At 41.5% G+C, this 27,286-nt stretch overlaps 1 protein-coding gene across 1 annotated transcript; it reads left to right on the top strand.

Annotated features, from left to right (window-relative positions):
- Positions 1 to 27,178, top strand: C8H1orf87 (chromosome 8 C1orf87 homolog). The gene is made up of 11 exons (XM_065410210.1): positions 1 to 116; positions 2,333 to 2,552; positions 6,566 to 6,694; positions 8,401 to 8,664; positions 10,670 to 10,791; positions 12,998 to 13,136; positions 14,820 to 14,917; positions 16,547 to 16,617; positions 22,890 to 22,933; positions 25,372 to 25,570; positions 27,018 to 27,178. Exons 1-11 carry the CDS (start codon positions 1 to 3, stop codon positions 27,176 to 27,178), a joined length of 1,563 nt encoding a protein of 520 aa, XP_065266282.1.
- Positions 27,179 to 27,286: the final 108 nt, after the last annotated feature.

The following is a 27,286-nucleotide window of genomic DNA, read 5'->3' as shown; positions in this document are numbered from 1 at the left end:
ATGCCAATCATGTCTTCAGTCAGGAATGTTCCCTATGGGGCTGATGCACATACTGAGACTATTGTAAAAATCATTGGGAGCAAGTATGTCCGGTGCACTGTGGAAAAACCAAAACTGTAAGTATGATGCTGAAGAACTCTATAACATATGAATGTAATTGTTTGTTTCAGGAAGCATCACTGAAGGAATTTGAAATGCTGGATAGGTTTAAGACTACAATAAAAATAAAAACAAGACCGCAAATTGTAGCCTATAAGTACTTAGAGCCAAGATTTTTTTTTAAAGTGGGTGATTAATGTTAGGCTCATAAATCCATATGTAAGCATCTAAGTATGCAGCCTGATTTTCAGATTGTGCAGATGTTATTAAATTCCAGTGGAGCTCCTGGGTATTCTGCACTTTTGAAAATCAGGTGCTTCGCATGTGAAAATACGGTCCAGGTTATCAAAAGAGCTCAGCAAAAAATGAGGTGTTCAAAAGTATTCAGCACCCACTAGCTTCCACTGAGGCCACTGGGAGCTGCCAAAAGCTGAGTATGCTTAAGGAGCTGTCCACTTAATTTAGTGACCTAAATGGGACGTAATCTGCTCTGAAAATCTGGCCTTTAGGAGTTGGGTTTGCAAAGCTGCCCAGGAGATGTGGAAACCCAGGGCAACATTTTCAAAAGTGCCTAAGTGATTTAGGAGCCTACGTCCCATTGAAAGTCAGTAGGCGTTAAGCACTTTTGAAAATTGTAACTCCCGTTTATTTCTAATGGGAATTAGGTGTCTGAATCCCTTCATGATTTTGAAAATTCCACTTCTAACTTTAGGCCCCCGTTTTGAAAACCTTGGCCTAAAAAAGAGACAGCTGGATGACAAATAGGAATTGGCTCCTTAAAAAGAAAATGAAAAGAGAGATCTTAATATCTAACTTCTAAATCTAGCAATAGAAAACATTTTATAGTACGTGCAAGTAAAACTAAATAAATCAAGCATTAGTTAGGTAGCATTATAGGCAAAATAGCAGCACTCACAGGAAATGTGATTGTTTTTCTGCAGTTGTACTTTCAAAAAAACCTCCACCGACTCTCTTTTAAAAACCCAATCCTATATTTTTCTTCGTGAACTAGACTGGAAAATGCGGACACATGACATTTATAAAAATTAATGACTTACCACTGGTTCTTCTCATCTAGTTGATAATATATCACATGTAGTAATTTGATGGTGTTGTTTAGTTAACTTGTTTATTGCGCATAAAAAAGAAGGGTATTAATAATAGATTATCAATGGTAAGAATTTTGCATGAGCGTTGCCTTTCTTCCTTTGCCATAAGGGCTGGTCATCAAAAAGAAAATTCAGAAGAATTTGAGTGGTCTGTCTTCCAATTCAGTGTAACCTGCGGTCTTAATTAAAATACATTTGATGATCTCACCCAGTCAGCAGAGAAGAATAGTCCCTTCTTCTAGGACATTACAATGGGGTATAAGAAATGACCTGCCTTACACAGGAAACCCAACTTGATGATTACTAACAGAATATGAGTCTGGTTGTTGAAAGTCCAATCTAACGTCAGTGAAAGAGTGAGGGAAACTATGTATAAACCCAATGGAACCTTTAAGCAAAGACCCATTTTACATTCTAGAACACCCATAGACAAGTGTGTTTGGCTAACCTCTCTGTGTCATCTGTGTGAGGTCGAAATCATTCCTGCGACAGGATAATACCACTCCAGTTAGGTCAGTGGTTCAGCGACATTCACTAGACCTGAGCCAAGTTGACAGTGGAGGTGAACTTCTCCCATGGTGTGGTAAATGTTCATTTGGGGCGGGCGGGGGGGAGGAGGCAAAAGGGGAAGCTGCTGGGGCCTGGCAGTTTAAAAGGGCCTGGGGTTCCGTCCGCTACCGCGGCAGTTGCTGGAGCCCCGGGTAGCGTGGGCCAGGCAGCACTGAAGGGCTGGCTGGGGAAGTCTGGCCCCAGCCCTGCCCCTTCCACCTGAGGCCCCGCCCCTTCCAGCCCTCTCCCCCCCACCACCTTGCCCAGGACTCCGGTCACCCTGCGTATCGGTAAGTCCTTTAAGTTGCTTTCACCCCTGTCTACAAGTAACGGGACTCAATAAGGAGTAACTGGATGACATTCTCTAGCCTGTTACACAGGAGGTCAGACTAGATGATCTAATGGTCTTGTCTGGCTTTAAAAGATATGAATCTAGATTCCACTGATAATATCTGAGGGCTTCAATCCAAGCAGCTAACTTTCTAAGACCAGAATATTGTACGTTACTGTCTAATCTAAATGCAAATGGAATATATATTTGTATAAGGCTATGTCTCTGCTCCTGTTTTTTGCAGCAAGGCAAAGGAGGGCACGAAAGTGGAAACTCAGTCTGCACTCCGGAAATTGCCCACTTGTAATACAAGACAGACACATGGAAATCCTCTGGGTCTCAATAACCCTCTTTGTCAACAAATCAGTTATGACCTAGATTATGAAAGACGGAGCAGAGACAAACAGGAAGAACACAAGTCTAAACAAGCACAAACAAGCAACAGCAGATTTCTGGATGGCAAAGTGAGTTGCTATAAACTGTAGCCGCAACATTTTGAATTGCACAATCAGTTACAGGGACGATCCATGGATAATACTTAATGTTGAAATAACCAGGTCTCTTTGCAGCAATATAAATATGTGCTCTAGGAACGTAGTTATGCAATCCTTATGTTTGTGAGCACTTACCCATGCAAATAGTCCTGCTGAAGTCAAGTTGAATAAGAATTTTGCACTCAGGTCCTTAGTACCTTGAGGATCTCAAATGGCATTGCTGATGTTAATTCAGCTGCACTGTGTCCCATGAGATAAATCAGGAGGATTATACCCATCTCACAGATGGATAAACTGGCTCACAAAAGTTTGAACAAGAGCTAGGCATAATTTTCTGATTGGGCTATCGATTAATCGCGGTTAACTCACGTGATTGACTCAAAAAAATTAATCACAATTAAAAAATTAATCTCGATTAATCACTGTTTTAATCGCACTGTTAAACAATTGAAATTTATTAAATATTTTGGATGTTTTTCTACATTTTCAAATATATTGATTTCAATTTCAACACAGAATACAAAGTGTACAGTGCTCATTTTATATTATTATTTTATTACAAATATTTGCACTGTAAAAATAATAAACAAAAGAATTAGTATTTTTCAATTCACCTCATACAAATACTGTAGTGCAATCTCTTTATTGTGAAAGTGCAACTTAAAAATGTAGATTTTTTTGTTACATAACTGCACTCAAAAACAAAACAATGTACAACTTTAGAGCCTACAAGTCCATTCAGTCCTACTTCTTATTCAGCCAATTGCTAAGACAAACAAGTTTATTTACATTTACAGGAGAGAATGCTGGCTGCTTCTTATATACAATGTCACCCGAAAGTGAGAACAGCCATTTGCATGGCACTTATGTAGCCGGCATTGCAAGGTATTTAAGTGCCAGATATGCTAAACATTCATATGTCCCTTCATGCTTCGGCCACCATTCCAGAGGACATGCTTCTATGCTGATGATGCTCGTTAAAAAAATAATCGGCTGTCTCCTGCTCTGTTTTACCTGCATTCTTCCATTATTTCATATTATAGCCATCTTGGATGATGACCCAGCACATATTGTTCATTTTAAGAACACTTTCACTGCAGATTTGAAAAAACACAAAGAAGGTACCAATGTGAGATTTCTAAAGATAGCTACAGCATTCGACCCAAGGTTTAAGAACCTGAAGAGCCTTCCAAAATCTGAGAGGGATGAGGTGTGGAGCATGCTTTCAGAAGTCTTAAAAGAGCAACACTCCAATGCGGAAACTACAGAACCCGAACCACCGAAACAGAAAATCAACTGCTGATGGCATCTGACTTTGATGATGAAGGTGAACATGCGTCGATCTTCACTGCTTTGGATCATTATCCAGCAGAACCCGTAATTAGCATGGATGCATGTCCTCTGGAATAGTGGTTGAAGATGAAGGGACATACGAATCATTATCTCATCTGGCATGTAATTATCTTGCGACACCGGCTACAGCAGTGCCATGAGAACGCCTGTTCTCACTTTCAGGTGACATTGTAAACAAGAAGTGGGCAGCATTATCTCCTGCAAAAGTAAACAAATTTGTTTGTCCGAGGGACTGGCAGAAAAAGAAGTAGGACTGAGTGGACTTGTAGGCTCTAAAGTTTTACATTGTTTAATTTTTGAATGCAGTTATTTTTTGTACATAATTCGACATTTGTAAGTTCAACTTTCATGATAAAGAGATTGCACTGCAGTACTTGTATGAGGTGAATTGAAAAATACTATTTCTTTTGTTTTTTACAGCACAAATATTTGTAATAAAAAATAAATATAAAGCGAGCACTGTACACTTTGTATTCTCTGTTGTAATTGAAATCAATATATTTGAAAATGTAGAAAACATCCAAAATATTTAAATAAATGGTATTCTGTTATTGTTTAACAGTGCGATTAATCACAATTAATTTTTTTAATCGCTTGACAGCCCTATTTTCTGGACAAAACTTTTTTCAGGCAAAAAATTAGAGGTAGTCTAACTGTAATGTTTTGCCAGTTTATGTTGATTTCCCCATATTGTTTGTGTTGGAACCCCTACCCACGCCCCCCAACATTAGAAAAAATCAAACGTCTTCAATTTTTCAGTTCTAAATTATTTTTCTTTTCTTTTTGAAATTTTCTTCCATTTTATTTTTTAAAAAATTCAGAAACATTAAAAATGCTTGAAATTGAAATGGAACATTTTGTTTTGGGTCAAAAGAAATATTTATTTTCTTTCTTTCTTCAGAATAGCTAGCGAACCAAAAAATCCATTCTTTGCCCAGCTGTATCTGGACCCTAGATTTTTAGAATTGTTCAGTAATTTTGGGCACCTCCCTTTGTGGGTGCACGGCTTGGAATGCCCGGCCTGACTTTGAGAGGTGCTGTACACCCCTGAGTCAAACTGAGTCAGTCCTAGAGGTTGTGCTTAGGAGGCGTATGACTTTAAAAATTTAGACTCTGCCTCATGCATGGGACAGTGCATAACGGCATTGTCCTGGGGTGGAATTGTGCCTTTTTGAGTGCTGCTCCCTTGCTCGGGGGAAATAACTCACTGGAGCCCTTTACTAGGTACAGCTGACTTCCCCATTTGTGCCAGCTCAGCATGTTAACTCTGCCTAGTCCCTGCCCCTTTGACCCTCTCTCTGCCTCTTGCTTGGAGAAGTACCAGACTCACAGTCTGTGTTCTCTCCCCCATGTTCTATCCCTTGCGCCAAGAGCAAAAATGAAGGGAGTGCTCATGTGGCCATATGGGTGGAAGGGATCTTATTTGCCTTTATTCCACTGCACAGGGTCACAGTCCTGCCCTTTGGTTTTAAGACCAGAGACAAATTTCCACAGGAGAAGCTACAGAGATTTCTCCCCACCCCAGGGAGAGAATGTATCTGTTTCCTGTTCAGTATGTTCAATAACTTCCCAGTCAGGAAATGTATTTCTTCCTTCTCTTCCTCTCTCCTTTGGTTTGCAGTGTTCTTTGCTAAATACCTAACAATGCTCTACATTGTTCCATGTCCAACTCTGCGGTCTTTGTGCACCTTCCCCTCCATCCCTAGGAATTTCATAAATAAACCACTTCAGCCCTTGTTTTGAAAGGCTGATATTTGGGTCATCGTTTCCGTATTTGGGACCTACTGTATTTTTAATGCAAAGCGAACCATTTCAGGTGGTAGGAGATTAGGAATGCAGTGCGTGGGGAGGATGGTCGTATGTGCAGTAGTTATAAGGAAGGGTAATATTTGGGGACTATCAGAACTGAAAGTAGCTAATCATTTGTTTAGGTTTTAAACCTATTGCAAAAGGCAGCTCCTGGCATTCGTTTCTTTCCACATCAGGGTAGGTTTAGACTTCAGTAGAGGAATAAAGGAAAGACGTTACCAATTCAGATATTTGTGCAATGAACTGATTCATTTATGCCAGGTTGCTTTTAGAAATGTTGGGCTTTAATTAATCTCTTGCTGAAAATAATGAGGACTGTTAACCCTAATCTCTAATGCAGGAGAGCATTTCTAATGCTCAGTATGAAATACTAAACAATGAGACTTTCTAACCCTGCTACTGGAAAGTTGAATGCATTCCATGATTGTAACAAAATGGCTAGTGTTTGGGAGCACCACTGCCTTCTACTAGGTGGAATTAGAACGGCACATCTATGAGTCATAGACAGTATAATGCCAGCAGCTGATGGAGAGTTTCCTTCATCTTAAGTGGTAGGGGAATGTTTTCAGAGCTGGAGGAGCTAATTATACTAATAAAATGAGAACTAATTGAATAGCTGTTCCAGTTAAATATGTCTTCAGGATGTATTATTGTTGGAGTTTAAACATGTTTGCTTTCTAAAAAGGAATCACCAGCATATATTTTATATGACGAAATATTTGTGTATGTCAATATTTGTACTCAGAGTATATTTTGGTTAGAACACAACTATTTATTTTTCTTTGATTGCCTTATGTCTAATTCCACGTTTGTTCTTCAAGGTTTTAAAACCACCAAATATTCATTGTGTGTCTGTCCCATCGGGAGATCAGTCTTTGTCCTACATTCATGCCCTCCAAAAGCCATCCCTTAGAGCTCGGCCTTTAAGACAACATGTAGGACATCACCAGGTAAATGTTGTGAAATTGCTGCCAAGTTAAAGTAGTATGGGCTGGATGAATGGACTGTAAGGTGGATAGAAAGCTGGCTAGATCGTTGGGCTCAACGGGTAGTGATCAATGGCTCCATGTCTAGTTGGCAGCCGGTTTCAAGTGGAGTGCCCCAAGGGTCGGTCCTGGGGCCGGTTTTGTTTAATATCTTTATTAATGATCTGGAGGATGGTGTGGACTGCACTCTCAGGAAGTTTGCAGATGACACTAAACTGGGAGGCGTGGTAGATACACTGGAGGGTAGGGATCGGATACAGAGGGACCTAGACAAATTAGAGGATTGGGCCAAAAAAAACCTGATTAGGTTCAACAAGGACAAGTGCAGAGTCCTGCACTTAGGACGGAAGAATCCTATGCACTGCTACAGACTAGGGACCGAATGGCTAGGTAGCAGTTCTGCAGAAAAGGACCTAGGGGTCACAGTGGACGAGAAGCTGGATATGAGTCAACAGTGTGCTCTTGTTGCCAAGAAGGCTAACGGCATTTTGGGCTGTATAAGTAGGGGCATTGCCAGCAGATCGAGGAACGTGATCGTTCCCCTTTATTCGACATTGGTGAGGCCTCATCTGGAGTACTGTGTCCAGTTTTGGGCCCCACACTACAAGAAGGATGTGGAAAAATTGGAAAGAGTCCAGCGGAGGGCAACAAAAATGATTAGAGGTCTGGAGCACATGACTTATGAGGAGAGGCTGAGGGAACTGGGATTGTTTAGTCTCCAGAAAAGAAGAAGGAGGCGGGATTTGATAGCTGCTTTCAACTACCTGAAGGGGGGTTCCAAAGAGGATGGAGCTCGGCTGTTCTCAGTGGTGGCAGATGACAGAACAAGGAGCAATGGTCTCAAGTTGCAGTGGGGGAGGTCTAGGTTGGATATTAGGAAACACTATTTCACTAGGAGGGTGGTGAAGCACTGGAATGCGTTACCTAGGGAGGTGGTGGAATCTCCTTCCTTGGAGGTTTTTAAGGCCCAGCTTGACAAAGCCCTGGCTGGGATGATTTAGTTGGGAATTGGTCCTGCTTTGAGCAGGGGGTTGGACTAGATGACCTCCTGATGTCCCTTCCAACCCTGATATTCTATGATTCTATGATTCTATGAAATATTGCCATAACTGGTCATCTATTAAATATTTTCAATGACAATTTGGTTCAAGTGTTGGCCTGCTAATGATGGGCTCAGTCCTCAGCTAGACCAAGTTTACAGTCTGAACAGGTGAGGGGGAAAGGAGCCAGGGGGAGGGGGACGCTAAGCCACCTTTTTATCTCCCTGATCCTGAGCCAGACAAAACAGCCTTTGGTGTAACTGAGAGCAGCTGCAGGGCTGCTCTAAATTACATCACCAGCAGCTGAGAATCTGGAAACCACCACAAGCTCCCATCCTCCAATGTTTGACCCTAGCATGTCCCCTATACCAAAGCAGCTTTGCCAGTTTTGTGCAATCCCAGGATTCCTCTGTGACAAATGGAATCCTCAGCTGTCCATGTAGGGCAGCTTTTCTTCTGTTGCGCAGCTTTAGCATGCAGCCAGGGGGCTGGGTGGACTGCTGTTTTGCTCAGCACAGCCATTGTAACGATGTTGTAAAGCAATCTCCATTCAACCATCTGCTTTACCATTCTTCATTCAAGTTACTGTATGTTATATAACCAGATGTTTCTTTTCTAAATGATTTCCAGCAGATCATATGCCGAGGGCCATCAGAGTCACCTGAGGAAGAGGATTCTCTCCTGGCTCTCGTCAGAAATGAACTCAGGCTGGGTCCTCTTAGGTTAGCCGGGTTCGAAAAGCTGCAGAGAGAGCTTAAGACTCTGAAGCCCATCTCTGGATTTCTTCCTCAGTCCCAGCTGAGCTCCCTCCTTCTGAAGCATGAAGTCCCTCTACAATTACCAACTGTCAAGCGCCTCTTTGAGAGGTTTTCTGAGGCAAATGACTCTGAATTGGTATGTTCATCTGAATGTCTTAACTGGGGGGAAAAATCAATTAGTCTTTTTCCCTTTTTTTTCTTTTTTACTTATCCGTGCAAGTCAAGTAAATAAAAGAGAGAGGTTAATAAGCAGTAACTTCCTTAGCTTAGAGATGCTCATATGTTAGTTAGGCTTTATTTGCTCTTTGGGGATTAATCAGCAAATGTGGCCGAAACGACCTCTGTGTTTTAGACATTTTCTGTCTTCTAACATGCCTCCAGTGTTGCTACTGTAATTGATTACAGTAACTGACAGCAGAAAGGAAGTTGCAATATACTGGCAATTTTGCTTATGTATCACTGCCCATAGTGATTGAACTACAGATGTAATCAGATGGGATTTTCAGAATCATTCAGCGTCATCCTAATTCTGGAAGTTTTACTCTTGACTTGAAAGGGAATCGAGTTAGTCCAACATTGATTTTTTTGCAAATCCCACCCATTGGCTCCAACACAACCGCTAATGGAGATTCTTCTTCAGCTCAGGTAGTAGAGATGTGTATTATTTTAGGGAATGGTCCTGATGTTCCACCGCCTTGTGCCTTATGTGCTAAGTATCATGCTACTACGTTCAGTGGTGCTGGACCAATTTTGTTAGTAGGTGTGCTGAAGGCAGAAACCATGTATTTGGGTTCAAGTATCAGGGGGTAGCCGTGTTAGTCTGTATCTACAAAAACAACAAGGAGTCTGGTGGCACCTTAAAGACTAACAGATTTATTTGGGCATAAGCTTTCGTGGGTAAAAACCTCACTTCTTCGGATGCATAGAGTGAAAGTTACAGATGTAGGCATTATATACTGACACATGGAGAGCAGGGAGTTACTTCGCAAGTGGAGAACCAGTGTTGACAGGGCCAATTCAATCAGGGTGGATGTAGTCCACTCCCAATAATAGATGAGGAGATGTCAATTCCAGGAGAGGAAAAGGCCCTGTCAACACTGGTTCTCCACTTGCGAAGTAACTCCCTGCTCTCCATGTGTCAGTATATAATGCCTGCATCTGTAACTTTCACTCTATGCATCCGAAGAAGTGAGGTTTTTACCCACGAAAGCTTATGCCCAAATAAATCTGTTAGTCTTTAGGTGTCACCAGACTCCTTGTTGTTTATGTATTTGGGTTGTTATTACTACTTCAGGCCAGGGGGTGGCAGCACCCCCAGCACTCCTAGTTCCAGCACCTATGACCACTGTCCGCATATTCCACTCTCTCTCATACCAGTACATTTTCGTTTACATTTACAACCTACTTTGCACCCCTTTCCCGGTCCCCCCCGAATGATGCCTTCTCTTGTGCAGGGGACGCAGGGGTAGGATTTGCTCCTCAGTTTTAACATTAGCACTTTCTAAATAACAATTAGCAGGAAGTCAGGCTGTGCTGCGCGAGTGCTCAGTCAGCTTAGCGGTGCAGTGGGTATTGTGTCTTGTTAGGGGTATGCTGAATGAGGCACAGGGGAGCCCTTGTCTCATGGAGTCATTTCTGTAATACTGACGTAGCCCTATAAATCAGTCCTCCGACGCACACCCTCACCCAGCTCTTCCTGCCAGATCTCCCCATACACACACAAGACCTCCTGCTGCCAAACTCTTTCTTATCCCCCTAAACGCTCGGCTGCTAATCCACTAATCCTAGGGACCTGTCTCCTTCTTCTCCTCTTGCCCTCCACCGGCCTATAAGGGCCTGGTGCAAAGTCCAGTGAAGTCAGAGAAAAGACTCCCATTGATTTCAATGGACTTCATTGGTCTTAACTATTCATTTCAGGGGATTCATTATACATCATATACAAACATAAAAAGGCACAAATCCAAATCTCATGTGTGAGACACCTTTTAACTTTGTAAGTAAAATTAAATGTGATTTCCCCCCCTAAAGCACTTTATTTTCACTTTAATTTTCTCAGGAAGATGCAATTTAAGGGAGAGGTTATAACAGACTGACATTTTCCTATGCCCTTTGCTTGTGTTTGTACCTATCTGTTTTTTAAGGTAAATTCTGAAAAGCTGATTCAGTTTCTAAGACTAGCTGCAGCAGTTGAAATGCAGAATATCAAGACATGTGATCTGGGTCTTCAAGCAAAGAGTGTCACTTTAAAGGATCAAAGCAAAAGGTTCTATTTCTGTTTTTTTTTAATGTATTTATTACTCTAAACAAATGAGAAAAGTATCTGAGAAATCCTCCTTTTCCTGGTTTTCATTTGGTAAAAGTCTTGTAGGTGTTGAATTTTCAGAACGTTTTCAAGCCTGCTCTTTTCACTGAGGATTCTGAAAGCAAAACTGGTTCTTCAATTATGAGATTAAAAAGCATTTTACATAGCGTAGAAGAGCACAGATTTTCTCTTGCAACCATTCAAACCACTACGTGTTTCGGGTCGCTGATCACCTACACTACATACTGCTAGAAGCATCATTTGAGATCATGCAGACTCCCCTTTACTTAACTTTGGCAAGGGAAACAGTTTCAATTAGAGACAATTTTAATAATTGCCTTTTTATCCTTGTGTGTGTAATTGTGTGTGTGTGTGTGTGTGTGTATATATATATATATATACACACACACACACCGGACTGTATATATATATATACACCTCTACCCCGATATAACGCGACCCGATATAACACGAATTCGGATATAACGCGGTAAAGCAGTGCTCCGGGGGGGTGGGGCTGCGCACTCCGGTGGATCAAAGCAAGTTCAGTATAACGCAGTTTCACCTATAACGCGGGAAAAATTTTTGGCTCCCGAGGACAGCGTTATATCGGGGTAGAGGTGTATATATATAATATGAGAGAAATGCTGTTTTGAAATCACTGGAGACTGAAGTATTCTATGCACAGAATAAGTACAGTACATACTCCCCCATCAACGTAACTCATCTGGATGAGAAAGGCTCCCACTGTCAGAGCAAACGATCACACTGCTGAAATTGACAACAAGGATGTTGATAGTGACTGTGACCTTATGTGATGTGAACATTAGCACACTAGAAATTGGATTTGAGACCACCATCTCATTTCTTATAGTCCACTGAGCAGCCAACAGAGGGCAACAGACTTCTGTCACCGCTAGCCACGGCTGGATTTTAGAACCTGAGGCCTAGTGGTGAAATCTTTTGTAGAGCTGGGAGAAGTTTTTACCAAAACTCTTTTTCCGCAAAAAATGCAGATACAGATTGATCAAAACCTTTTGTGAATTTGTGTCAAACTCACCAATTTATTTTAATTGAATAAACAAAAATTATGAAAAAATGAAAAGGACCCGTTTGTTCATTTTTTAATGAATTGTTTTGATTTTTGATTCAAAATGACTTTCTGGTTTGAATTTCCTTCAATTTTATTTATTTATTTATTTATTTATTTATTTTAAAAAGCTCAAAATCAAAACAAAACATTACCTTTTGGGACAAACAAAATGTTTCATTCAACCCAAAACATTTTTTTTTTTACTTTTCACTTTGCTGAAAATTTCAGAAACTTTTCATTGTGGGTGGACCTGAAATAATTTTTTTTTTACCTTCTTTTTTTTTTTTTTGCAACTGACAGACAATCAAGAAACTCAGTTACTGATTATCTTTTGCTCTATTATCAGTCCACTGAGCCACCCCTTCTACTGTACATTCCAGTCACTATGTGGCACAGCAGCATTACGCAGTACCAACAATGTAACAAAGTTAGGAGCCATACACAAGTATGTCATTTTATTTACACATGTATTAAGCTATGCTCTACCAGAAAAAGTCTGAGGCAAAGATCAGGCAGGTATTTATGATATACAGCCGGCAGCCACATCAGCTCACCTATGCTTTGATCAGATCCTAAAAACAGCGGGCCTGGTTGATTACTGAATGGGAAACCTCCAAGGAAACCCCAGGAAGCATTATTGGTGATTCAGTAGATGGCTCTCCTTCTTTCTGAGTCAGTATTGAACCATGCCCCATCATGGAGATAGGAGGCATTTAGAAGTACCATCTTTTAGGTGAAACAAAAAATCCGAGGTGCGTATAGCATTAAAAAAATCTTAAGGCCTTTTTCACATGAATCACAGTGTTAAACCTGATAATCCAGCCAAAAGGTAATTAAGTTTTCCTTACCATGGCATTTTAGCTGGATTTGCTATTTTTCTTTGCTTCCTACCCAAGCCTGTTTTGTTCTGTTGCTGTGATCAGTTAAACAGCTGCCCCAGAACACCTCAGGGGTTCTATATGGCCTGGGAGGGCAGTATACTCATAGAACACTTTGGGATCCTTTGTGGGGCCAGGCGAACTGGAAAGTATTATGTATTATTTTTATGGTAATCTCTATATTTTGATCCTCCAGCTCTCTGGCTCCTGAAGACCCATTACAGATCTTGAAGCAAATATTGGAGGAATATAAGGGGGAACTAGACATGGAGAAACTGAGCCTGAGTTTTCAAAAAGAAGATAAGTCTTTCTCCGGCCTTCTCTCTCTCTATGAGGTAAATAGGCCCCAGAACAGGGTTCAGTCTAGTCATGTAATCACAGGTAGACGGCTCTCATTTAATAGCAGTGTAACACACTTAAAGCCATAGATGGACCATTTGTGTCAGTTATACGCATAGATCCTGTTACTATTGCAGAATGCATTTCAAAGCTATATTTTTATGCTTAAAAATAAGAAAAGAATGTGAATCCTTCAGAACTGGTCTAAAAGGATATGTCTACACTGCAATTAATCACTGGTGGTTGGCCCACGTCAGCTGACTTGTCTCACAAGGCATGGGCTGGAGGGCTATCAAACAGCAGTGGAGACATCCAGGCTTGGTCTGGATCCCGGGCTCTGGGACCCTCTCCCCTTGTGGGATCTCAGAGACCAGGCTACAGCCCAAGCCTGAATGTCTGCACTGAAGTTTTATAGCCCCACAGCCCAAGCCCCACAAACTTGACTCAGCTGACCTGGGCCAGCCCCAGATAGTGCAATGCAGACATATCTAGAGACACAGACTTTAAGAAGTGGGGAGACCCTCAAAAAACACTGAAGTCAATGGGAGGTGAGAACACTTGATACTTTGCAGAATTTGCTGGGCTTATATTGCTTTTGGTTACTGCTCTGCAGTATCCCAACAGCGGTCATCCCACGTCTTCGTTAAGGTAAAAAATTGAAAGTCTGTGGAGTGGGAAGAGCTGGAGAGCGGGATGGGTGAAGAGGCTAAAAGCTAAATCCTGGATTTGTTATACTTTGTGGCGTTTGTCAAGTTTAGAGCATTCCTATGAGACTCCCACAGGGTTTAAAATAATAGAAAGGCTTTAGAAAACAGTACATCATCTTCAATGATAAATGACGTGCCTCATGCCTACAGGTTGGCTCCTTGGAAATTCAGTGGTGAATCTGAGATGAGTTTCTAAGCAGAGTGAATGCTTGAGGCTTCACACCATTCAGGAGGCAGTAATGAGCAGTGGGCCATGGTGTCACAGGTCTGAAAAAAGGAAGGGATGAATTAGATGAACTGTGTTGAATGTTGTTCAGTTTGGGGGTATTCAGCACAGAATTCTGAGCTCATCTGTTGTTGTTTAAAAAAAAAGATATATGAGTTATGTTTAAGAATTATTGTAGAGCTGGTTGGAAAATGGGAAATTTTTTTCTGTAGAAAATTTCATCTTTTGTCAAAAAAAAAAACCCCCAAAAACCTGAAAATGTATGGCAGAAAACTGCCAAATCTGCCCAAACTTTGGGGTTTTCAGCTTTCCAATGACAAAACAAAAATGTTCAAGGAAATTGGATGCTTTCTGTGAAAACTTTCATTTAGTTGAAAACCCATTTTCCATCCAAGAAATGGTTTTGAAGGAAATTTTTTAGCCAGACCTAATTCTTAATAAGATCTGCTGGTAATTTTTTTGCACAGTCACTTGATTCTGCTTGCAGAATTTGCACATGGTGTTTAGCGTGTTAAATGACTGCAAAATCAGGCTCACAAGAAGAAATGGCTCAGTCCTGGTCACAACTGCATATGTGTATATGCTGTTTTACTAGAGTGTTTGAAAACACTTTGCCGTGTATCTTTTATACTGGAGCTGATGGTTGTGATGTGCACTGGATTTATAATAAAATCTTCTCCTCTCAGTTGCTTTGCCATAGATAATGATACCCCAAATTTCAGTGGGAAATCTTATCTTGTTTCCAGATTGAGACTGTTTGCCAGAAGCATAGACTAACTCTAACTCCTTTATTGCTGGAAGCTTTGCTCAACAACCATGATTTGTGCAAACAAGGCAAAATACAGTAAGTTTTTAATACCATCCAGACTTGATCATTCCTTCTAAAATAGACATTTGATTGTACAGGGTCAGCCTCACACACAAGCTACAAAGCCAGTTGCTCTGTGCATGGGGCTCTCCCATCCCCCCGTTTTAGGTGTGTCATGGAGACTTGCAATTCACAGGCTGGCCCAAGCTTCGCTCTGGCAGAGACACTGAAATGGGAGATCACTCACTGATTTTCCATATCCCCTTCCTAGGGGCTTGAGGTCCCACTCTTAGTTGGGACCTTGCCAGTTATAAGATCAAAATTGGGCTGACTTTGGTCACAGATACAGGGTAGAGCTCTTCATAGCATGACTGGAAAGAAGAAACCAACCCAAAGCCCTTTTCACATAAGCAGAATTTAGGAGAACCTTACAACGAAATCAAAGTACCTTAGCCCATACGAGGCTAATTTGCCCTTAGCCTGCACCAAAGACCTTAACCTAACTGTAGAGGAGTCTTTGTGTGGATTCTCATGTCTTGATTTAGCAAGACTCTCGGCTCTCAGCAAAGCACGGACTTCTCAAGGCTTACCTTCCAATGCTGTACATGTCACAGCACGGTGTGATGAAGGGCACCTTCACTCCTATGACCTGCAGTGAGGAATTACATTTGTAAAGGATAAACTCTTCCACACACATAACATCTTTGGCTAAGGCCTTGCTTGTTAAATTAAAGCCATTTTGTTAAGGGCTTTAAATGCCACTTGCCCATAGACTGAATTACGTCTCTTTAGAGATTAAAAAATCCAATATAAACAAAATAAATCTAGGAAGCTGAATGCTTGAATCATTGTTTTAGTATATACTGTCCATTCTAATCTGCAGTCCAATTGTGAAGCCATTCGGGAGGCTGTTTCTCAAGTAATTAGCAGGAATCTAGCTCTGAGCCACTTTCTGATTAAATGTGCTTAAAATCAATAAAACACCATGAGTGATTACAGTCACGTGAGATTAGCCTTGTCGAACAAAGCAGAACAAGTTATGTCCTCTCTGTAACTTGTCAACAAGAAAAATGGGGGCTAGGAGGAGGAATGTCTGATATTTCTATGCAGATTTTTCTACCTCTCTTCTTTAATTTATTTTTCCTGGAGAAGTGAGGTGATCAGTTCAGTTTCTGGAAGTTACAGGATTGGGGAGATAAAGCTTTTGTAGCACCACCAAAAAGCCGCCGCAGATTAACTCAACCGGTGGAAATTGGCATAGCTCTGTTGACTTCACCTCTCTGCACTGAGGATGTGGCCCATAAAGCCAAGTTTGTGTCCATCCTTTGCTTCAGTTGTAGATAGATAGTATTTTAAAAAATCCTAGAGCTGCAAAGTGCCCTGGCAAATAGAGAGTCTGCCTTTTGGAAAATGTTGTCCCGAATGTGTAGACAGTGCATCATGTGATGTATTGCATTTATGTGCACAAGCTAAGCTTCATGCTGGTGATTGTGGTATGCTCTGCTGCATATTTATAATGTCATTTCTTTCTTTATTTCAAAAAACCTTTTCGTAAATTTATTGTTTATTTTTAATGATGTCTCTGACCTCCATTACATAGCTCTTGGAAGTCAGACTGTTTGTTTTCAAATATTATATTTCATTTAAAAATGTTTGCGCATGCAGGTGGAAGAAGTTTGTGGAGTTGCTCAAGAAAGCTCATTCTGATGCGATTCCTAATTTGCCTGTTCCTGTGGGTAAGTGAAGTGACTGTCACTTTAAATCACACCCGGGAGATATAACAAGCACCGTGAAAACACTACCTTTTCCAAGACCAAAGATCCCTGAAATATCTTCATCCTACATAGTGAGCTTTTTTCCAACAAGTGTCCTGCTGTTGATAATGCCACCCTGTCAAAGTGCCATGCTGAGCATTCCTTGTTTTTAAGAAATGAAAAGGTCTCACAAGTCTGGAACAACAACAAAGAAAAAAACCCACAACCAACCACCGCCAAAGCAAGTTCAGTAAATGTTTCTCTTCACTTTAAAGAGCAGTACAATGTATATTCTCCAAAGGAAAATTGTGCATAATAATTGTGCACTCCTGGATCCATGCTGTCAGTACAGGAATTTCACTAGTTTGATATTCAAAAGCTATTCCTCTCTCTCTCTCTCTCTAGCAGGTAGCATGCACCTATTTGGTTGCATGTAACCTCTCTTTTTTGCAGGTTTTCCAGCTGCTGTTGCAGAATTTTCAACTTAGAGAAAATGAAGAAATAGTGCAGCGTATAGGCCAGATCTGAAGCTGGGATAATTGATGTCACTCGAGTATCCATAAGGGAGCTATCCTAATTTAAACCAGCTGAGGATCTGGCTCCATTATGCTCAGAAAGTAATTATCCTGGCTTCAAAGAAGACATGGGGCCTGTTGCTCCACTGCCTGACACCTTATGTAGGCATTTACACCAGTGCCAAGTGGGTGTCACCTGCTACCAAATCATGAGACTATTTTACATTCACTTTGCATTGGTGCAAACAACAACACATGGTGCAGGTCAATGCAGAATCAGGCCTTTCCATGCAGAGGTGCTGAGCAAGCACATCAACGTCACTGGGAGCTGTTGGTGCTTGGCCCCTCTGAAAACAAGACCCAGAGTTACAATGGCGAAATAAATGCAGTGTTTCAGGGACAATCTAGCCACTAATTAAGGATCTGTTGTTCAGGTAGATTCCATTTGGCTTGCGCATCTGTACAGGGAGTCTGCTCACCCTATATTCTAGCCCATGTTTGGAAATCTTCAACATGTTTCTCTTGTTCCAGTTACCTTCGCTGTCTGGGTACCATCGGGGATTCATTTTCAATAATCTTTTCCTGTGTTTACTGAGGAGTGGTACTTTTTTAACACTCTCCTTGATCCCACAGTGTAATCAGCCTCACTCAGAACTGGGGCCGGCTCCAGGCACCAGCTTGTCAAGCAGGTGCTTGGGGCGGCCACGCTGGAGAGGGGAGGCACGTCCAGCTATTCGGCGGCAATTCGGCGGACGGTCCCTCACTCCGGCTTTTTTTTTTTTTTTTTTGGCTGCTTGGGGCGGCCAAAACCCTGGAGCCGGCCCTGCTCAAAACATGTGTATTTTGCCTGTGTCTGTTGCTCATTTAATAGCCTACAAAATGCTAGCAAAGCGCAGCCGTATTGCAGATTTCCCTTCCAAGCTCCATTTATATGCTATAGGCCAGGGATCGGCAACCTTTCAGAAGTGGAGTGCCGAGTCTTCATTTATTCACTCTAATTTAAGGTTTCGTGTGCCAGTAATACATTTTAACGCTTTTAGAAGGTCTCTTTCTATAAGTCTATAATATATAACTAAACTATTGTAAAGTAAATACGGTTTTTAAAATGTTTAAGAAGCTTCATATAAAATTGAATTTAAATGCAGAGCCCTCCGGACCAGTGGCCAGGACCCAGGCACTGTGAGTGCCACTGAAAATCAGCTCACGTGCCGCCTTTGGCACGCATGCCATAGGTTGCCTACCCCTGCTATAGGCCAAATTCTAGACTTGGATGCATTGATGGGGCTCTCATTGAAATTCATAGTAGTGACTCACAGGCATGTAAATCCAGAATTTGGCCTAAGTGAGCCAGATTAGGAGATGAGTACATGGGAGTCTAATTAGGCATAATTTACATGCTAAGAGATAGCAGAGAGCAGTGCAAATGGCACAAATTACAATAGCCCAACCTTTTATATTTGTAGCTACTTACACTTTCCTGTTAGTTGCTTTTGCTCCTACCAATCCTCCCTTCTAGGCTCTTGGTAGGTGAGTCAAACTAGTTTAGACTCACTAAGATTCCAGGGACAAATTCTAAGGAGTTGTGTAAATAGGTGTAAGTTACACCTGGGTAATGGGCTTCATTCGGAGGGAATCTGTGAGTGCAAGTCCGAGTAACTTGCACACTGAGGGGGCTAGAAGCAACTGTAAATCACAGCATCTTAGACTCCTTTAGATTCTTCTGCGCACACTGACTAACTTCTGCATTTTGATCTTCCTGTCCAGAGCTTATTTCAGACAGTTAATTAGCACATTCTTGGCTGTCAGTAGCTGGACTGTGCATTCCTGAGAGGCACATGTTTTATGCACATAGATAATCACCAGAGCATTTATGTGCATAGATAATCACAGTAGTTTATAAAAATTCACTTGGCCCTGATAATTACTCTAGTTTGCTTTTTCTCTTTCATTTGTCCTAATATGGTCTCCTACTTCCCTGTCTAACTTGATTGGGAAAAAAAAACAACAGGTAGATTTCCTTCAAACTCATCAATTCCTTTTGGTTCTACTGAATTTTTGATTGGCTGTAGTCACAAATCTTTTTGGAGAACCAATATATCAGGTGAACCTGAGCTATATTTCAGGACAATGGTTTTGTGCGAAAAACATGATTGTTTCAGGTAAGTTTTGCTTTGAAATTTCAGATTCTTTCAAAGAGAAAAACTGGGATGAAGACAGAAATTAAAAAAAAAAAAAAAAAAAAGGTGGAATGCCTAGTTTTCAAAATTTTCCAGGATATGTTAATACCTCTTTATAGTTTGTCCTGTTTGGAAAAGCTATTTCCAAACTGTAGTGTGAAACAAAAATTATTCATTTTAAAAGACTTGAATAATATATAATATATAATTATTAATAATATAATATAAACAAATAATATAAAGTCTAGTTGAATAATAAGTGAAGATTGTCTCAAACCACAAAATGTATATCCCAATCCAGATTTTAAAACCCCAAAATGTCTGGGGTGTTTGTAAGGAGGGGTTTGGTTCAGCTAATGACTATTTGCAAAATTTGGATCCAGCTCCACATTTTGAATGTCCTCAAGGACCCTGATGGGTGAGGTTGGATCCATCATTTGGATTCGGGCCCAGCTTTAATAATGAATGTGTTTGCTTATATAGAGGCAGCTGGTTTTTGAGGGCTACTTCTTCCTGCTTCTGGTTTTTCAAAGCTGAAATGAAGGCTGGATTGTGAGCTATTGACAGGGACGCTACACTAATCTAATAATCCTTAGAAAGTGTTATGGGGTTTTTAATATTCACATGATGGCCAAACCCTGTGTTCCTCCAATCATAATCATAGCATAGAAGCATATTCAGGATTCTAAGTTTGGACATGAACCTATGACCATCTGGTTGGAGACAAACCAGCTGTCTGTTGAACTATAAACACCCTTCATTCATGGTGATAATTCATCTTTCCTACCATTGAAATTTTATGTTGCAATCCATCTTGCTGTGCATAAATCAGTGTAATCTCCAAATAGATGGATATTAAGCAGGTATTGGAAGAGAATTGATTTACAGTACTTAGCCAGAGAATCATGTACAAGGGCTTGAATTTTAAGCTGTAACAGAGTAACTGTGAAAACACAGGGACGGGTTGGGCCTGCTAGGCATTGATCCCCTTGCATAGAGGAAAGCTTACTGGAGTGCGTAGGTGTGGGGGACAGAGAGGAGAGACCATGCCTGCCAAATAATCCCTTGATGGGGTGCGGTATGTGGGGGACAGAAAGGAGAGACCATGCCTGCCAAATAATCCCTTGATGGGGTGCGGTATGTGCAGTCCTTTGTAGCTGGCCAGCTCTGGAACGTGAACACACGTGAACTGGGGAAAAAACTGGCCTCTCAAACCCTTGCACATTTTACACATGCTGGATAGGACACATACAGCAGGAAAATAAAAGATGGTAACAGAGATTAGAAACTGGGAATAAACACCACTCGTAACAATCTAGTGATAGGTACCCAGATGCCATGGTAATGAACGGGATTCGAGAAGCTGAGCCAAATTCTGCCCTGAGGTGTGTGTCTATCACTGGAATTGCATGGGGTCATCACAGAATTTGACCCAGTGGGAGTGGAAAGGATACCTACAAAGGCCAGATTTTCCTTTAAAGAGAGGGGGAGAAAGAGGAGTTTTAACACCACTCTTGGCTGCATTGTATGTCTGTCTAAAATCTTGAATTTTAAAAAAAGTTCCCATAAAACGATAGCAAAGGCAATGAATCGAGGCACAGAATTCACCAATGCAAAGTATTGAGATAGATGAGGGTTATGAGACAATCGACTACCCTTGTATGCCGTGCACCTGGGAAAACTGTGTAACAAGATGAGGGTTTGAGCCTGTTCACTCCACAGAGAAGGGCACATATTTGGTAAAAGTAGGGGAAAGATTTTTTATGATTCTTTATGATTTTTTTTAAAAATTAACATTCAAACTCTATCCTTCTCCACCCCCTCCAACACCTAAACGCCTGATCCTACACTCAGTTACACCAATGTAAATCCAGAGTGATTCTATGGTGTTAGGTGGAGACAGTATGGATTTATATATGTGTAACTGGTAGCAGAATCTGGCTCTGGAGACGTTAGGAGCATATGGGACCCTAAAGTGTGGCAGGTGCTGTTTGGAAAATGGTACTCACAGAGCCCAGCTGGTAGCCACAGCTGAAATCTGCATAATCGAAATCTTCAGACTCAGCTGCTGTGCCTGGTTCCATTTCCATGGAAACAGATGCAGAACTGTAGAAAATTATGTACAGGTGTTTCCATTAAAAGGTCATTGTTAGCCAACAGCGATGACACAATGGTAACTGACATGCCTCAGTTAATTCCCTGTATTTAGAGCAGGAAATGGTGGCCCTCTCTTAGATATCACTGGGTAATAGTTTTTGGCAAATGCTGCTATTTCATTAATGGCAACCTCTGTGGGTGCTTTATTAACACACTGTTTCTACAGAATCCAGGCAACACAGATCTGTTTTGGCCCATATCTTTGTGCCCTCCTCTCCATTTCTGCCCAAAGCAACCTTGCATAAACTCCTAGTTCTGTCATAATTTCCTTCAAATGGGTCTCCCAACCATCGTTCTGTTAGGGCTGGCTAGGAAATGGAATGTTTCTCCGACAGGAAACGTTGACATTCCAAGGTTAGGTTCCATTCTGAATCGGCCCAGAAAGTGGAAATATTGGAAAACTTCACTGGATGAAACGTGGCAAAATATTCCATATCAGAAATCTCAAAATGAAAATTGGTGGGCCTTTAAACATGGCAACATATTTTGTTTTAATTCTCATGATTAGAAAATTGCAAAAAATGTTGTCCACGTTGCTGTGTTCTCACTCAAAATGTTGATGAAGCCAGGTTTCCAGATAGGAATATTTTTGTGTGAAAAATTGTGACCAGCTGCACTTACTACAAAACATCAACACAATTCTGACTGCTTCCTTGTTGAAATTCACTCGGCTTGAGCTGTGACCTACCTACTTTACATCGATTGGAATGTAACTGCCTGCAAAGCATTTTGTGGTTGCTTTGCATGAAAGATACCATACAATTGACAAGTTGTGTTTCTGCTGTGATTGGTTGCAGCTGGGCTGGATTCCTGTGTGACCCACTTGAATAGAGGGAGGGATTTCTCACCATACACTGAGGGTGCAAAGCAGTAGCAGAGCTGCTCTGTGGAGACTGCTCCATCCCCATTACTGGAGAATCCTTCAAAGTCCTTGCCCACACAGGGATCCCCTCCAGAGATACTCATTGAATTTACGAAGGTGGTACACAACCACCTCACTTGCGCAGCAGCAAAGTACTGGTTCTCAATGGTGGGGGCAGCTTTTGCCTATGAGAGAAGTTAAACTTACTAGAGTGATTGAAAAACTAAAAGTAGCACCTTCATTCCCTGCGCAGTGGTGGGCAAATTGAGTATCGAGATCATCAATAACAGCCAGGCCAGTTGGGCATTTGAACCCAAGCATTTGCTCATATTTTAAAAATGTACTTGAAAGTGTGTATTGCACTAAGCATTGGTGACATAGTCCTTCATGTTTATTCAGGCCCTGATCCAGTGCTCGAGTGAAGTTATTTCCATTGACTTCAACGAGCATTGCATTGGGCTCGTAGTTTCCAAAACCCATTGTTGTGATTATTTTTATGGAGCACCTAGATGCAAGAAATTCTTACGAATGTTTCCATTTTAGGGGAATTCAAAGAGGAAATCGGCGATGATGTGGCTGCCCGTCTGGTATGCTCAATAGAACGGATATAGCCAAATAGCTGATAAGTATCTTTGGTTGGTATGTTACAGATGATCTTTTATATAACGGTCTCTACAATGGAGAAGGCAAGTCTGTAACTTGTTTTTTCTTAATTAATAAACCAAATATTAATATCCAGTCAACAGCATAGGCCAGACCCGGTGCCTACTGAAGTCACTAGTGGTTTTTCTTGGCCTCAATGCCTAAAACTCAGCCCAGCAAAGCACCAAAGTGCATGTGTAACTTTAGCATATGAGTACTCCCATTGGTTTCAGTGGAATGACTTTCATGCTTAAAGTTGCACAAGTTAGTGAACTGGGGCCCTATGACTTAACGAGAAAGGACATGCCCAGTCTTTCCTTTGTGTTCGGAATGCTTGCATAAGTCGGGGAGCGTCTGTATTTATTATTATTATTATTAAAAGTGACCCAGCCTCTCGCTACACTTGCTTCCTGCTGTAAAACACTTCAGAAAATAATATCAATATTGGCCGCCCATGTGAAAGGAAATAATGACAAAATCCCCTCAGTCTTGGCTTGAGAGCTGTCTTCTGACTACTATTGCAAATGAGGTTGTGGAAAAGTGCAGTGACGCTACATGGTATAACAGCTGGTAGCCAAAGCTAGACAAATTCAGAGTGGAAAGAAAGCCTACATTGTTAACAGTGCGGGTAATTAACAACTTACCAAGGGTCATGGTGGATTCTCCATCACTGACAATTGTTAAATCAAGATTGGATGTTTTACTAAAAGATCTGCTCTAGGAATTATTTTGGGGAAGTTCCCTGGCCTGTGTTATACAGCAGGTCAGACTAGATTATCAGAGTGGTCCCTGCTGGTCTTGGAATTGATGAATCTATGAAAAAATACCTGCTCCTTGGTAAGCAATGGGGTAACCACAGCTCAGCTTCCTCAACCCATCCCGTCGTGACTATCAGTTGACAGAAAGGAGAATGCCTGTGGGAAGGGAGAGCTCCAGAATCACTGGGTTTCATCCCAGGCTAGGGGATTTTTTTTTTGTTGCTTTGTTTTTAATTTCCTTGTGATTTAATATTTGGTCGTCAATGTGATTTCAATGGGATTTAGGCACTTAAGTAACTTTAAGGATCTGGGCTCCATAATAATCCATATTTAAGAACTTCACTGTGGATTTAGGAGCCTAACTTTACACTCCCAGGTTTGAAAGTTTTGGCCCATTATTCCTTGAGGGTAAACACTTGCTGGGCTGTGTTTCTGCTGAAGCCTCCACCAGCTGGCGAGGGTGTCTTAAGGCTATCCAGACTTGGAAATTGCCCTGACTTGGCCTTTGGTGGTCAGCAGTCAGTTCAGTGCATACCCCGGAAGCATAGACAACGGGTACTGACTGGGCAGAAATCGACCTCAGTTAGTGAATCCAGTGCTTGCCCTAGTCTACATGTGGGGGTCAGCACAAGTGCAGCTTCAGCAATGGCTAAGTTGGGGCTATTTCCGGAGGTAGACAACATTCTAGACCAAGCCCACGACTGTGGTGTTCATAGCTGCCTTAAACACAAAAGTATTCTGTTGTCGCTAATAGTTTTAATCTTACGTTTCCATTTAAATTTCTTAGTAGTGACTTGTGACTGAACAGCAGGGACTTAATTTTCTTTACACTCGCCATTGACTGAAAAGAATTCTTGTGTGGAGGAAACCACCGCTTTAGACCCCATACAGTGCTACCAGTTTCTCAATAGGCCTCATTCTTTTGCTTGACACCATACCATAGATTATTGTGGGTGGGGACCTCCCTGGCATAACAAATTGCTTTTATGGCACCCCTAGTGGAACAGGATGCTAATTAGCCATTCATCATGAGACTCTGCCATTGAGAGGAATACTTGCAGAAGGGAAAGAGAGGAACTTCACAGATAACTTTAAAAATAGCCATAGTATGAACTGTTAAAACAGAGAGGGGATGGTCAAAGAAAAAACTGAATGTGACTAATTTGTTCAGTAGCCAGGGAATAGGCAGGAAAACAGGGAAGGGATCTGAGTTAGCAAATGTATGCTGGCTGTCTTCAGGTCCCACCTCTAAACTATGGTGAGTAGGCCTGAAAATAACCTGTTGTGCCAACTTTGCGATGTAGCCAGTCACTGAAATGCAATGCACTGTAAACCTAGCCTGGCAACTGTCCCAGTGAAGTGAGGAAGATGGTTATCAGAAAACCCATTAAGTGAGTTCTGGCCAACGCTGGGCCTTGTTACGTTTTTCCTTCCAAGTAAGGATGGTCAGACTGAGCAGGAGGGGTGTGCTGTGCTGGGCAATGCCTTGTGGTGGAATCACACCAGCCTAGGGAGATTTGTTCTACCTCCATTCGCCTCTCCCTAGGATCAACTCTATCTTCCCTCTGTAGAAAACTATTAGTGGTTAGTCTTTGATTTACACTGTTCAGTCCTTTCCTTTGCAGGAAAACACCAAAGAGCATGAAATTCTTGCTTCCAAGACTTGGGCTCGAAACTATCCCGCCACTGAAGGAAAAGAAAGACCAGCGATCCAGTCTTTCTTCAGTCCGACTGACTCCAGTGACTCTGAAGAGCAGGAGGCCTGGATAGACCGGTTCAGAAAACTAGAGAGAGCTCTTTATTTGTGTGATATAAAAAACACAGGTAATGTTTTAAAAGACAGCCTGTAGGCTTTACTCAATGGACCACCCACCTGAGTAAGGGATCAGAGCTATTATTTGAAAGTAATTTGCTTTCTAAAACACTCGAGGTCAGATGGATGTCAGTTTGGGTTCTATTCCCAGCTCCACTATGAACTACTTGTTTGATACTGGACAAGTCACTTAAAGTCTCTGTGACTTATTTTCCTTATATGTACAATAGAGCTAATAATACTGCCCAATGTTAGAGGGGTGTGGGGTGCTCTTGAATATTCTGCCAAGGAGTGCCATAGGAATGCCTGTGAATAAATACATCTCAAAAGAAAAAATATTAATTACTATTGAAGCCAGAAGGAAGGGTCTGAAAGTCGGGTGGGTCATACTCTGCTCTTGGGTGCACATATGGGCTCCTTTGGCTTTACAAGCTATCTGCTGTCATCTCCATTGCGGTTCCTCCCTGCCACCAGCCAGACATCCTGATAGATCCCCTTAGCTCCTTGGCTCGTTCCCAGCCTGAGGGAGGGCTGAATTGGGCAGGCTGAGGACAAGGATTGTTGCCAGCAGGCAAGAAGGGTTTTGCACCAGTAAAAGATCCCATCCCATCCACACTGCCTAGTGCCCAAATGGCCTGCCTCCTCCTAAAACAGCCTCTGCTCCTGGCTGCACCTTAATGTTTAAGGACTGGCCAGTCTCCAAGCTGTTAAATACCTGATGCCTTGGTGTCCTCGGATTAATGCACAGATATTTGCCAGGCAACGACTGTACCATAATAGAGACTGTACATAACAACATACCTCTCTTTCGCCTTTGGTCACACAAACACACATCCAGTCAAGAAAGAATTTCACTGGCACAGTTAGGCAGGGCAGGGAAAGGAGAGGACTCAACTGTTCCCTTTTGGTGACCAGTCTGCAGTGGTTGGTTTGTTGGTTATTCCCTGGCTCTGAATGTTCAATAATTTCCTATCCAGGGAGTATATTGTGACCCTCCATAGATCTCTCTGTTTCACCAAGTCTTTTGCTAAACATATAATCTTGGTCTGCTATGAGACCTTTCTGTAACTTTCCACCCTTCATATGAATCACACTCCACAGTGCTCAAAGATTAGCTTGAATCAAACGTGCTAACATTTAGGCTCCTTCCCTGTACAGGATACTCACCTGGCTCCCATCACCAAAGTCCTCTTTGGTTTGCTGGACTTTGCCTTTTTGGCAAAATGAGGTACATGCTTTGAGTACATGCTAAGTAACAATTTACTATGATGGCTTCTTTCATGCCTCTTTGACCCTCTTATAAATGGGGAATATATAACCTTTATGATATTTGGGAACCATATTCTAATAAGAAACAAGAGTCATCAAAGGATTTGATTTTGCCAAAGGAAATGAGTTGATAATCTGTAGAAAAATGAACCCGTTTTTTTTTAAAGTCTTTTTTTTTTTTAAATGTAGGCATGCTGGAAAAGGAAAAAGCAAAGCGTCTAATCCACAACTACAACCTCATCTATGATCTATCCCTGAGTCCTCTGAAAATTGATCAAGCTTTCCGAAACTTCCGTTGTGGAGAAAACATGCCATTGCAGCCGGTGCTGCAGTATTTAAAAGAGTTGTAACAAATACTTACTAGACCATTCTCACGAGTTCTGTTTTTCACTCAATGTCAAATTTCTCTCAGACTGAATGTTGGTGATGTCCTAATTACTACAGCATGTTAATAACTC

The sequence above is a fragment of the Emys orbicularis genome, chromosome 8 (genome assembly GCF_028017835.1).
Source record: "Emys orbicularis isolate rEmyOrb1 chromosome 8, rEmyOrb1.hap1, whole genome shotgun sequence".
In the NCBI taxonomy this organism is placed as follows: domain Eukaryota; kingdom Metazoa; phylum Chordata; order Testudines; family Emydidae; genus Emys; species Emys orbicularis.
Note: the sequence above shows the minus strand (reverse complement) of the source record. Positions and strands in the feature narration are given on the sequence as shown.

What these genes read in the sequence shown, in the direction of transcription:
- C8H1orf87 (XM_065410210.1), top strand. Translation starts at nt 1, where the DNA reads ATGCCAATCATGTCTTCAGTCAGGAATGTTCCCTATGGGGCTGATGCA. An exon ending in AACATGTAGGACATCACCAG is followed by an intron (nt 6,695 to 8,400) that starts GTAAATGTTGTG and finishes AATGATTTCCAG; the next exon opens with CAGATCATATGCCGAGGGCC. An exon ending in TGCAAACAAGGCAAAATACA is followed by an intron (nt 14,918 to 16,546) that starts GTAAGTTTTTAA and finishes TTGCGCATGCAG; the next exon opens with GTGGAAGAAGTTTGTGGAGT.